Below are 13,678 nucleotides of genomic sequence, written 5' to 3' on the forward strand. Positions count from 1 at the left end.
TCTCTCCTTTGTGAGATAGTGTCAACACTGAAGACATTTCTTAATTAAATTGACTTTGTTCGCTGTTCCAAATAGGTCCTTTGTCCACACTTCCCTCTGTTATAAATCTGTTCACTTCCTCCACAAACTCTTTTGCCTTCCGATGATGATTATCTTCTTCTGTGTCCCTACGTTTGACGAGTGTAGTAGCATGTCTGTTTTTCTTTCTTTTCGTCCAACTTGCTGTACATCGCACCGACACAGATAGGTCTTATGGCAATGATGGGATAGGAAAGGCCTAGGAAGTGGAAGGAAGCGGCCGTGGCCTTAATTAAGGTACAGCCCCAGCATTTGCCTCGTGTGAAAATAGGAAACAGCAGAAAACCATCTTCAGGGCTGCCGACAGTTAAGTTTGAACCCACTATCTCCCGAATGCAAGCTCACAGCTGTGCGACCCTACCTGCACGGGCAACTTGCTCGGTCATATATGCCTGTTTCAAATGATATATTCAGCCTTAAGACTATCGATAAAAAGAAATAGAAGCTTTAAAAGTTTTAGAAGTCTCTTGTGCCCACATTTGCAGGTGCCATATGCCCTTGATTATCAAAGTGTAACATTAAATCTAACCTAACCCCATGGCACTACAGCACTTGAAGGGCCTTGGCCTACCAAGCAACTGCTGATCAGCCCGATGGCCTGCAGATTACAGGGTGCCGTGTAGTCAGCACAACAAATCCTCTCTGCCATTATTCTTGGCTTTCTAGAATGGGGTTGCTATCTCACTGTTAGATAGCTCCTCAATTCTAACCACGTAGGCTTAGTGGACCTTGAACCAGCCCTCAGGTCCAGGTAAAAATGCCTGACCTGGCCAGGAATCGAACCCCAGGTCTCCAGGTAAGAGGAATGCTACCCCTACATTACATGCTTTTTTTTTTTTTTTTTTTTTAAGTTTGTAATTGTTACAGTTTTTTTTTTTTAAGTGAGCTGCTTCTCGTCTTTTACTAGTTGCAATTTGATTTCCTTTTTTATCTTCTCATTTTACTATAGGAGTTGAAGCTACGATTGTAATAGTTTTCATAAATGTTCTCCAGTTTGATGTCCTCAATATCTTCTAATCTACTGGGCCTCGACTTTCTGGATGGAGATAGTTTGTACTCAGTTTGACCTGACAGTTCCTAGCGCTCAGGAGATGGAAGTCTTGTATTGCTTGAACACTGACTTTCAGATCCAGGCTCTTGCTCTCCTTAAAGTCTGTGTGTATTCAGCATAACTCCATGCACTTCATGTCATTCCCATTATATTTCTGCATTATTATATGCTATATAACATATTCGTGAACTCCATATTCTGAACTCCGATTACGTTTCGAAATTCAGCATGTTACAACTTTGTCTCTAATATTTCGAGAACATTCATGGGATGAATTCTCACAAAGGAAACAGTAATTCGAATCCCTGACAGAACATGTGTTTTTTAAACAAAGTCTAATTTATTTTGGTTCGGATTTGACGTGAATGTGCGTAAAGTAGTTAACTGAAAAATCTACTAGAGGAATAGACCATTATGCTCAGGTTTTGTAAATCTAGAGAAGGTGTATGACGAAGTGTCAAAGGAGACCTGGAAGCATTTGGCGCGATGTATCTATAAGATGATGTATTCACCATTCTCGCTGGGTAAAATACAGAGCTTGTGCCGTATTTCAAGTCAAAAGGCATATCTATCAATCAGTCCTAAATTAAACATCTTGTCACACAGTTCAAACTCCTTAATTGTTCCACAAAATTGTATGCGCCCTTGTAATCACACAAGCAACTAATATTATCACAATACCCTTCCGAATTTGCAGAAAATGTCTCATTATCTAATATTACTCTACATTTTTAGTAATCTGGCCAGTGAGCAAAGGTCTTGGAAAAGTCAACTTACACTTCATCAATAGGAATCCAATTATGTTACTATTATGAAATAGTCCAGACTAAATTCCTTAAATTGTTTGAAAAAAAGGGCAAACATTTAAAATAATGTATTCTAGAATGCATAAAATGATATTTGAACAAGTTCTAATCATTAAAACTACAATCAGTCTTGAAATACTGCAGTATCTTATTCAGTAAGGACTGCTGATACACAGTGATTAATTTAATTGATTTATTTAATGTAAGATGAATATTACAGTATGTATTTGTCAATTTTGAAACAACGCAGAAAATTGTATTTAAAACTGTTCGAAACATATAAAACTAATAGTTCTACATCAGCAGAAATATACGAAATATAACGGGAAGTCAAGGATAGAATGGCTTCACATAATCTTTCAGCTTCCATGTTCATAGACAACATTTACCATTTACTGAAAGGTATAGCATAGCAGGGAAGAATCAGTTTGACTTCTGCTAATGGCAGATTGTGCTCAATGCCTGTTAAGAGTATTGGCATTTCCAGTACAAGAGTGATGTCCTTTCAAATACTTAGCAGTGTGCTCGCTGTTGTGATGAACGGTATTTTGTAAGAAAGAAGGTCTGAATTCTTGTGTCCCCGACTATGGTATTGTATTCAAGAAACTTAAACGACTCGCACAACAAGTCTATCAGATGAAATTGTAGTGTTTTGTTCGTAAAACGGTCGTGACCTGAGTTGGAACTGAAGAGGACAAATTGAGGCAAATATTCATTTATAGGAAGGTGGTTTAGGGTTTGGAATAACTTACCAAGGGAGATGTTCAATAAATTTCCAATTTCTTCACAATCAAAGGCTAGGAAAACAATAGATAGGGAATCTGCCACCTGGGCGACTGCCCTACATGCAGATCAGTAGTGACCGATTGATTACTTACTACTCTATAAAATATAACATCATTGCAGTTAGTTCTTTAATCAGATTATATATATTCCCTGTCAGTTCTCATTGCTTGCTGATTACATTTACATGCCAACCAAACAGGGCTGCTCATTTTAAAACAGAGCTCGTTGAGATGCTGCAAGACAGAATGTAGGGATGATGTGGTATACTTCGTATTGTGATTTTTCTGTTTGAACTGTGTATCTATTAATGACTTTTTTATTTTTATTTTTCTGAATTAAGCTGCAAAAAGAAAAAACATTAATTGTAATAATTTCTATTAAATTTTCTTTGCAGGTCACTGGTATTGGCATTGGCATTGGGTGTTCTGAACCAAATCAACCAACTGTTCACAAAAAGGAAAAGAAAACTTAACCATTCAGAGACACATTCACCTTCAAATTCACAGTTGGCAAGGCATGTCCTTAGTGTTTTGAATCTTGAAACTATCTTGAATCAGAGTGAGGAACATTTGTCACCCATCATCAGTGAGCTTGCAACAGTGATCAATAAAGCTTGTGAATCCTATGATAATGCAAAAATTACAAATGGTTTCACTTTGGATGCTTCCTTACTGGAGAATTATTTGAAGTTGTTGAAAAATCTTCCTCTTCTCTACCTTTCAAGAGGAGTACGGACATTGTTGGTGTTCAGCATTCTTGCTGTAGCAGTCAGCCTGAGTCCTCTTGCACCAGACAATACAGACAAGCTTACTGGTGTGCGAAAACTGTATGCTGAGCTTCTCTTAGGTACTGCTTCAAAAAGGTTCACTTTAGTTGTAGATGCATAGGTCATTAAGTTCAGTTAATGTATTGTTGGGTCGTTTTATGAAGATGGCTTCTGCATTCAGTATTATCAGGTCATACGTAGGGAGATAAGAATATGGTTAAGGGATGCAGAAGAGGACAAGCATAATGACTGGTCAGTGTTGGAAGAGGATTCAGTAGAAAGAGAAGAGGGGGACAATCTTGAAAAAACAAAAAAGGCAAGGACAATCTCCACACCTTATACACTGTTGTTTTCAACATCCATTTCTTCTCAGCCTCCAGCAACCTAATTTCTGCTTTCCAGCTTTATCAGGAGTTGGGTTTTAACTAGGGTGACCAAATGTAGATAGGTACAAAACGGACAAAACTATTTTTTAAAAAGAGGACATACCGTATAATCAAAGTACCACCCGCCCCTGAATAAGACCCGCACCCTATATTTTAAATGACGAAATTTAAAAAAAATCACTCATATTTATTTACAATATTTGCTACAGAACAAGAATGTCATTTCACCACATACGTTTCACAAATTTAAAATAGTTTCAGACAGATTTTAAGTGTCCTTGAAATAATACCGAATAAATTATTTAACACAGAAAAAGTTATCAGTCACTGAACGACAGTCAACATTTCATCATCAGAGCTTTCATTATCACTTTCCCACCACACAGCGTCGTCTTTGCTGCCATCCATAGCATTAGAAATACTGCACTTCTGGAAACTTTTCCAGGTGAGTTCACCAGAGATACGATCCCACGCCATCTTTACCCACGAACAAAGCATTTGAACTTGCGGGTGCTTAATACTACCAGTTGACGTCAGTACATGACTGTCAGCCGCCACCAACTCGGTATACAGTGTTTCAAGGGTGCTTTGAACAGACGGTTAACACAGGTATCTAACAGCTGTAACATACAAGTCAATCCACGTGGAATGATTGCTAGATCGTTTTTTGCGTTCTTGGTTTGCTTCTTCACAGCTTTTGTTGTGTGACTGCAGTAGCTGTCCATAACAAGCAAGCTTTTCCGTCGAAGCTATACACCAGGGCGATGTTGCCAAACACATTTCAGCCAGTCTTCCACTAGTAGACTTCCCATCCAACAGGCGTCCCGAGTTCTGACGGTAACATCAGCAGGTAAATTTTCTTTCGGAAGCGTCTTTCTCTTTAAGACAGCGAATGGTGGAAGTTTAGTTCCATCAGCAAGTATACATTACATTACTGTACACCTCTGTTGTTCATTACCACCTGTTCTGATGGTAATACTTTTTGACCCCGTAACACACTGTATTGTCTGGTGGCATTTCAAAATAGACAGGCATCTGATCTGTGTTTCCAATTTGAGAAAGCAGATACAAATTTTTCTTTCGCAACTGAAAAAAACCTCGATAATTCAAAGTGATCAGGACCAGACAAATTGGACTTTGAATTTTTGAATTACATAACTTTGACTTAAACAAATTTCTGCATAGCAAAAAATATTGAAAATATCTTCAAGATTCATAGAGCAGAAATTGTAAGAGGTAATAATTCCCTTTTTTTTTTTTTTTTTTTTTTTTCCAGTCCAGAAAACAAGAATAAAAGGAATTAAGGCCACGGCCGCTTCCTTCCCACTCCTAGCCCTTCCCTATCCCATCGTCGCTGTTACGGACTTTTCCGTGGTAGGTAGAGGTGAAAGAAGGTGCGGGTGTGAATGGGTTTCAAGCTACGAAATTATAGTGCAATGTAAAATTGATTTAAAAGTTAACAAGGTTATATTTTCTTTTCGAAAACAAAGAAATAACAAGCATGGCAGGTACAAAGTAGCAATTCAAAAGGGGTTAGTTACAATATTTACAGAATTTGGGCTTCGCGCCCTGACTTCACAATGCTTGGGCAATCAGCTCAGTTTTACCTCAAACACAAGTTTTAACAGAGGGGGAGAAAACCCCATTCATACCTAGGAGCCCTTGCTCCAAATTACACTGAAAAACCTCCATGAGGCATACAACCCAGAATTTTCAAGAGAGCCACTCGCTCTCAAAATTTAAGCCTCTCCCAGGCCACACCAAACTCCACCTTCAAGTTGTCCTCAACGGACATAAACACAGGGGTAAAATACCCAATCTACTGAGGTCTATTAAAAGAAAAGCAGGTTAATTAAATGACCTCTAAAATAACAATTTGAGAGGAGGCGAACTTGCACTCCTAATACACTTTGATTAAGACCTACTTGGCACTAGGCCGTTAATACAAGGGCTAATCCCATGCTAAAGAGGTGACTTAAGAAAAGAACAATTTGTTTTACATTAACGAAAAATAGGTCGAGAAAATAAGTTCACCTCAAGACAATGTGAGTGGGAGCTCGAGAGGGTTAGCACTCTCTATCCCAATATGTCGTTTTACAAGAGAATAGATGAAAAGGGAAGTTACATTTTAGGAAAAGGTTACATGGTTGAACGCTTAGAACCCGCCTCGAAAGTTAAACTGCTGAGCTAGCAAAGAAAGAAGTTATTAATCGGCCATTACCTTGTGTTGAACGGCTGGAGAAGAAAGAGGCGCTTCCCGCCCCCTGCTATGTACTTAACACACTGAAAGATGGAACAGAAGTGGCCGAGAGACCCAAAAATCAGCAGTTTAAATACTCTCGCGGAAGTTTCTAGGCGTTAGGGGAAAGAAAACACCCTCCCACAAACTCTTTATTGGATAGGACCCCGCAACAGATTCAAGTTGGGGGAAGATACATCTGATTGGATAGAAATTAATTTAAGAAATTCGGGATTGGTTAGGTTCAACACAAGGGGAAGAAAGGGGTAAATATTGCCAACTTAAACAATGATAGAAAGAAATTTAACAAAGAACAAACTCTTGAAATTAAATTTTCTCCAAAAAAATAGTTCTTTGACTCTGCACTAGGTTGCACTATTGTAGATCTTCAGTAGTGTCCTCTAGAAGAGAAAGTTCACACTTCTTACTTCAAGCGAAACAAAAACACATCAAAAATGACACAGTTCAAAAACTCAAAATTTTCCACGTGGTGACATCTTCTGAGACGGTAGAAAATTAATACTGTCAATAAAGTTCAGACTTCCTCCAGCAGAGGAATTTCAACAGGCGCACATTTTAAATGAGCGGAGTGGAGGTGTACCGCCCGGTACAGACCTCCCCCCCCCAAAAGTTCCTACAGGGATGACACATGAAATCAGTTTGAAACAAGGTCCAAGTTATGCTGTGGGTATGAAGATTGATTGCCAAAAAATTTATAAGATTTTCTTAATTTGGGGTTGATTTGGTTTCAAAATTTGTTGTTGCAGATGAAGTAAAGTCTTTATATTTGTAGAAGTTGAATTTCTGAAGATAACTTTTTATACTTGAAAGTGAAGGAAAAAAAATTTCAAAGTCCACCAAATATTGCAGTTGAATTCCCAAGTGTAGTCATTACTTATGGTATCTGTTCATGTAGTAGATGGTGATGAAGTGGGGTTGCCAGACCGGCCGTTGCGGCTTGCGTCCAAAGGAGGCCGCTCGGACCCCTCAAGTACCCTGAGATACCGCTCGCCCGCACTATGAGGGGAGCAGAGGTGTTGAAGCACGCCGCGCCCGCGGTGAACATATACAGGCTGCGGGCAAGTAGCAGGTCGTGCGCCGCACATCAGCCTTGGCCGGGAGGAGAGCTCCGGCTCGCCGTGCACACGTTGTCCTCGCTGGGGCCGAGGGGGCCCGTCCTCAGCTCCAGTTGCTGCACGGCGCCGCGCGGCTGCGGGGGCACTGAAACATGAAAGCTTGGCGGCAGAATTGTGTTGGACCATCATCTTTTTTGAGGGTACAGGCTTGTGGAGAGGTTGAGGGGCCAGCGGCGTGCAAATATCCATGGCATAAATTATGCCACTGTGTGTATTGAAGCAGGAGACGGGAGCGTGGTAATGGCCGAGGTAAGGACAGGATGGCAGTTTAACAATCAGGGAGGTTTACAAGAAATGCTTACATATAAAATAAAATAGAAGGAGCAGAATGCCTTAAAAGTTGAACTCAAAAAAAAAAAAAAAAAAAAAACCTTCATATTCCTATCAAATTATATGAAGCAAGTTGACACAAAATTTACACTGGTTTCACCTGTGACAGGTGAACCCTAAATATCCTCTCGGTGGCTGGATTGCTTACTAACAAGGTAACCGGCGTAAGAAAATCGAGAATGATGCATGGCCCATGAAATCTGGGGGCAAGCTTGCCCACGGGAACAAAATTCTTGACCATCACCTGGTCACCTACCTTCAAAGTGGTGGGTCTCCGTCCACGATCATACCTTTCCCTAACCTTTTCATGAGACACTATAAGATTGGCTTTAGCCTTCTTCCAAAGATCTTTAATGTTATCCGGATCTATTGTCTCGGGTAGAATGTCATTCAGAGACCAGAGGTTAGAGAGCGGCGAGTTGGGAACAAACTTGAACATCAAAGAAGCTGGAGTAAACTTGTGAGATTCATGAACCGCCGAATTCAAAGCAAAAGCTATCCAATGCAGGGACGTGTCCCACCTGGAATGATCTTCATGATGATAGGCAATAAGTGCTGACCTGAGATTACGGTTAACCCGTTCAGCCAGAGATGGTTGAGGGTAATAAGCAGAAGTAGTTACATGAGAGATTGATAAGTCAAAACAGAATTTACGAAATAAATTAGATGTAAAAGCCTTAGCATTATCAGATACAATATATTGACACGGACCAAAAGAAGCAAAAATAGAATTTAAGCAGGTAATGGTAGACTGAGCGGTAGCCAGCTTAGTCGGAAATAACCAAGAAAATCTGGTAAAACCATCTACGCACACAAAGATGAACTTGTTAGCATTACCCTTTGACTGGGGGAAGGGTCCTACATAATCGATATACAGACGTTCCATGGGGCGCGACGCTTGATGCGAAGACAAAAGGCCTACCTTGGTGGACATGGTGGGTTTACTGAACAAACAAGATTTACAAGCTTTTACAAGTTCACGGATTTCACCGTCCATACCTTTCCAGATGAACATTTCACGAATCTTTTCACGAGTTTTAAAGATACCCAGATGCCCTCCTAGTGGGGTCTCATGATAATACTTGAAGATCATAGGTACCAGAACAGCTGGAACGACAACTTTCATCATCTTGTCGTGCCTCGAAGGGCAACATAAAACACCATTCCTCAGAACATAAGGGACAACATGTTCCCCGGAAGAAAGGGTTTCCATTATCGGAGCCAGCGTCGGATCTTCACGTTGGTATTTCTCAATATCCCTAAAAAGCATGGGAGCATCTGTTAAGATGGCATTAACACCAGATAGTATGGACTCGGGAGGTGATGAACTGTCGACCGGTTCGTGGGTCTCGACGTCGTTATGAAACATACGGCTGAGTCCATCAGCAACAACATTTTCGGTACCTCTGATATGTCTAACATCAAACTGGAAGGCGGAAATACGAATAGCCCAGCGGGCTATACGACCAGTACGACGCGGCCTACCTAAGACCCAGCTTAATGCTTGATTATCTGTCTCCAGGTCGAATTTGACGTGTTCCAGATAGAGACGGAACTTTTCTAAGGCGAATAAGACTGCCAAACCTTCGAGCTCATAGATGGAATACTTGGCTTCTTGAGCCGACAAGGTCCTAGAGGCATAGGCGATAGGTCGCCTCCCTAGTTCAGTCTCTTGAAGAAGGACTGCAGCTACTGCTGACGACGACGCGTCGGTTTAGACGATGAATTTCTTCGAGAAATCAGGCATAGCAAGTACAGGGGCATTACAAAGTGCTAATTTAAGGTCTTCAAAAGCGGCTTGTTGAGAAGGTCCCCACTCGAATTTGATGCCTTTCCTACGAAGAAGGTTTAAGGGCGCCGCTCTATTAGCAAAGTTAGGAATGAACTTCCTGAAGAAATTCACCATACCAATGAACCTGGCGATACCTTTAGTGTCCTTGGGAGGTTTAAAATCACGGATGGCCTGTGTTCTAGAATGATCGACTGCTACACCATCGGGTGACACAATATGCCCTAGGAATGACATAGAGGGCTTAGCAAAGGCAACCTTGGACAACTTAACAGTTAACCCAGCCTTACGAAGGCGATCGAGAACTTCTCGCAAATGATCTAGATGTTCTTCAAAAGTCTCTGAAAATACGACGACATCATCTAAATAGTGATATAAGTACTCGAATTTGATGTCGGAGAAGACCCTATCTAGTAGCCTAGTGAGCACAGCTGCCCCCGTGGGGAGCCCGAAAGGCACGCGGTTGTATTCGTATAAATTCCAGTCCGTGGCGAACGCTGTAAGGTGTTTAGACTCTTCGGCAAGGGGAATTTGATTATAGGCCTGATTCAAGTCCAAGATAGTGAAGAACTTGGCCTTACGAAACCATGAAAAACAAGAATGAAGGTCAGGAAGGGGCACCGATTGCAACACCACCTTCCGATTGAGAGCCCTGTAATCAATGACAGGCCTGAAGCCTCCTTGGGGTTTCGGGACTAGAAAAATAGGTGATGAATACGCCGACTTAGAGGGCCTAATAATACCATCCTTCAACATCTGATCGATAATTTCTTTCAGAGCCTTCATTTTAGGTGGAGATAGCCTATAAGGTGGAAAACGGACAGGAATCGAATCCGTGACCTCAATTTTGTATTCAATAAGGTCAGTAACACCAAGAGTATCAGAGAACACCTCTGGAAATGACTGACATAATTTACGAATACTATCAGCCTGCTCCTCAGGTAGATGTCTAAGGTCTAACAACATCTCATCCTGGGTAGGCGAAATAGATGAACATGACACAGAATTACACTTTAACAAGGGAATTTTACAATTGGACGCAAATTTGAATGTGCACGACTTACTCTGAAGATCGAGCACAAGACCAGTGTGAGAAATAAAGTCCGCTCCCAGTATGATGGGGCAAGACAGGTGCTTAGCCACAAACAATTTAATTTTCCATGTAAATTTAAAAATACGAATTTTGACCAGTACGGAACCTAGAATTTCTAATGGAGATGAATTAGCCGAAACATATTGAATAGGAGATGAGACGTAGACAGGTAGTTTACAAACAGCTTTCAATTTAGAATACCATTCAGCCGAAATAATCGAACAAACACTGCCTGAATCTAAGAGAGCTGTTATAGGCTCGTTATTTAACTCAATCTTAAGAAAAGGAACAGGTGCGGGGGTATCCGCCGCAATCCTAAGGCACTCTTTGGGGCATTCAAAAGATGTATTCGAAGACTTATCGTTCCCTGAATTCTCGACCTTTTTGCCAGGGGCTGAGCCTTGGGAAGCAGAATTAGTTGACTCAGCCGCAGCCACTAGTCACTTTTGATTGTTGTTGGAAGTTACACCAGAAGTTGAGCAGGAGGGGGTGCTATTCGAATTGGGACAATTCTTTGCGATATGTGAGAAAGCCCCACATTTAAAACAGCCTTGTGATGAACCAGCTCCATTATTTGCCCTACTAGTTTTGATCAGAGGACACTTATTGCGCAGATGGTCAGGCGACCCGCAAGCATAACATTTACGGGGGGTGACTGATCGGCGAGGTGGAGGCCGAGTATTACTAATGGAAGGCGGGGGTTCTTTCGCGACACGCAAAGAATCGGCGTATCTAACTCCTTCCGCTGAGACGGCCAATGCTTCAAGTTCCGAGAAAGTTTGCGGGCACGCCGCAAAACACAAATATGACCTATAGGGAGGTGAAATTCCCTCTACAATAGCCTGTACAATCTGATCTTCAGGAAAATGAAGGGCAAACACCCTAGTATAAAACTTAATGTCCTGTATGAAATCAGCCAAGTTTTCATCCAAGCGCTGTACACGATAATAGTACTTCTGAATAAGGGAGGACCTGGCCCTAGCAGGGATGAAGTTAGCTAGCAAATGGGCATGGAAATCCTCAATAGATGATTGCTCGGCAATGGCTCTTACGATTTTATCAGAGAGAATACGAATAGCATACGGATAGATAATTTGCAAGATTTGACATGGAGAAAGAGAAAAAACAAGGGCATGATCCTGAAATTCCACTAGAAATCTTAAAAATGAAATTACGTCACTGGTGGTATTAACGGAAAACTTAGATATACCTCTGAGCAACATTGCCAATGGATGAGGCAAGCTACTAAACCCGGGTGACATAGTAGGTAAAGGTTTCAATGGCAAGGAAGTTAATTCAGAACGGATGTTACTCAGCGATGCACGGCGTTCAGACTCGTAGTCCAATGGGGCAGGGATAGTTTGAGCAGCAACGGTTATTCTATTAACTTCTCCCTTGGGAGGCGCTTCCTCACTACCTGCATTTACTATGGTGGGTTGATCAGATTTGGGAGGAACTTCCCCAGTTAACAATTGAGTTACCTTACTAGATAATTCGGAAATATTTTCCAGGAGCGTACTAGCTTCCTTCCTCTGAACATCATTCAGTTTTAGATACAACAGATCGTTAACCCTATTCGAAAAATGATATAGCCTGCCTTGCACACGCTTAATTTGATTAGGAGACGGATCATTTTCATCAAAAAAACTAACTACAGAAGCTAGCCCAGTAATATTCTCCGTGATCGTGGAAAGAGAGTCGTCAATTTCTTTCTCTCCCAAATTGGGGATGGAAATGGGCAAATCAAGGGACTCTCTAAGCTTGTTAGTGTCTATTGCAACCGTGCCTCCAGATTGCACATTTCTGATAGTTAATTCATAGATCAACTCCTCCTTACGCAAATAGTTAAGAAGGAGAACATCGCGAGGGCCGGGCATGATGACAGACCAATTTTGAAAAACTCAAAAATTCCAGCAACTGGGAAAATAGTTAGAGTTCGGAACAAACAATATTTAGCCGTCAAAAGGGGCTAAATTGAGACCCATTCAACCACGCTCTGCTACCACTTGTTATGGACTTTTCCGTGGTAGGTAGAGGTGAAAGAAGGTGCGGGTGTGAATGGGTTTCAAGCTACGAAATTATAGTGCAATGTAAAATTGATTTAAAAGTTAACAAGGTTATATTTTCTTTTCGAAAACAAAGAAATAACAAGCATGGCAGGTACAAAGTAGCAATTCAAAAGGGGTTAGTTACAATATTTACAGAATTTGGGCTTCGCGCCCTGACTTCACAATGCTTGGGCAATCAGCTCAGTTTTACCTCAAACACAAGTTTTAACAGAGGGGGAGAAAACCCCATTCATACCTAGGAGCCCTTGCTCCAAATTACACTGAAAAACCTCCATGAGGCATACAACCCAGAATTTTCAAGAGAGCCACTCGCTCTCAAAATTTAAGCCTCTCCCAGGCCACACCAAACTCCACCTTCAAGTTGTCCTCAACGGACATAAACACAGGGGTAAAATACCCAATCTACTGAGGTCTATTAAAAGAAAAGCAGGTTAATTAAATGACCTCTAAAATAACAATTTGAGAGGAGGCGAACTTGCACTCCTAATACACTTTGATTAAGACCTACTTGGCACTAGGCCGTTAATACAAGGGCTAATCCCATGCTAAAGAGGTGACTTAAGAAAAGAACAATTTGTTTTACATTAACGAAAAATAGGTCGAGAAAATAAGTTCACCTCAAGACAATGTGAGTGGGAGCTCGAGAGGGTTAGCACTCTCTATCCCAATATGTCGTTTTACAAGAGAATAGATGAAAAGGGAAGTTACATTTTAGGAAAAGGTTACATGGTTGAACGCTTAGAACCCGCCCCGAAAGTTAAACTGCTGAGCTAGCAAAGAAAGAAGTTATTAATCGGCCATTACCTTGTGTTGAACGGCTGGAGAAGAAAGAGGCGCTTCCCGCCCCCTGCTATGTACTTAACACACTGAAAGATGGAACAGAAGTGGCCGAGAGACCCAAAAATCAGCAGTTTAAATACTCTCGCGGAAGTTTCTAGGCGTTAGGGGAAAGAAAACACCCTCCCACAAACTCTTTATTGGATAGGACCCCGCAACAGATTCAAGTTGGGGGAAGATACATCTGATTGGATAGAAATTAATTTAAGAAATTCGGGATTGGTTAGGTTCAACACAAGGGGAAGAAAGGGGTAAATATTGCCAACTTAAACAATGATAGAAAGAAATTTAACAAAGAACAAACTCTTGAAA

The 13,678-nt window shown here is 41.1% G+C and overlaps 1 protein-coding gene across 1 annotated transcript in view; it reads left to right on the plus strand.

Annotated features, from left to right (window-relative positions):
• The window catches only part of LOC136858749 (unhealthy ribosome biogenesis protein 2 homolog), a 211,295-nt gene that overhangs the window by 85,905 nt on the left and 111,712 nt on the right, over positions 1 to 13,678 (plus strand). The window contains exon 7 of the mRNA XM_067138511.2: positions 3,116 to 3,567. Coding sequence (XP_066994612.2) covers positions 3,116 to 3,567 — 452 coding nt within the window. The remainder of the gene's footprint in view (positions 1 to 3,115; positions 3,568 to 13,678) is intronic.

Source organism: Anabrus simplex, chromosome 1 (assembly GCF_040414725.1).
Source record: "Anabrus simplex isolate iqAnaSimp1 chromosome 1, ASM4041472v1, whole genome shotgun sequence".
In the NCBI taxonomy this organism is placed as follows: Eukaryota; Metazoa; Arthropoda; class Insecta; order Orthoptera; family Tettigoniidae; genus Anabrus; species Anabrus simplex.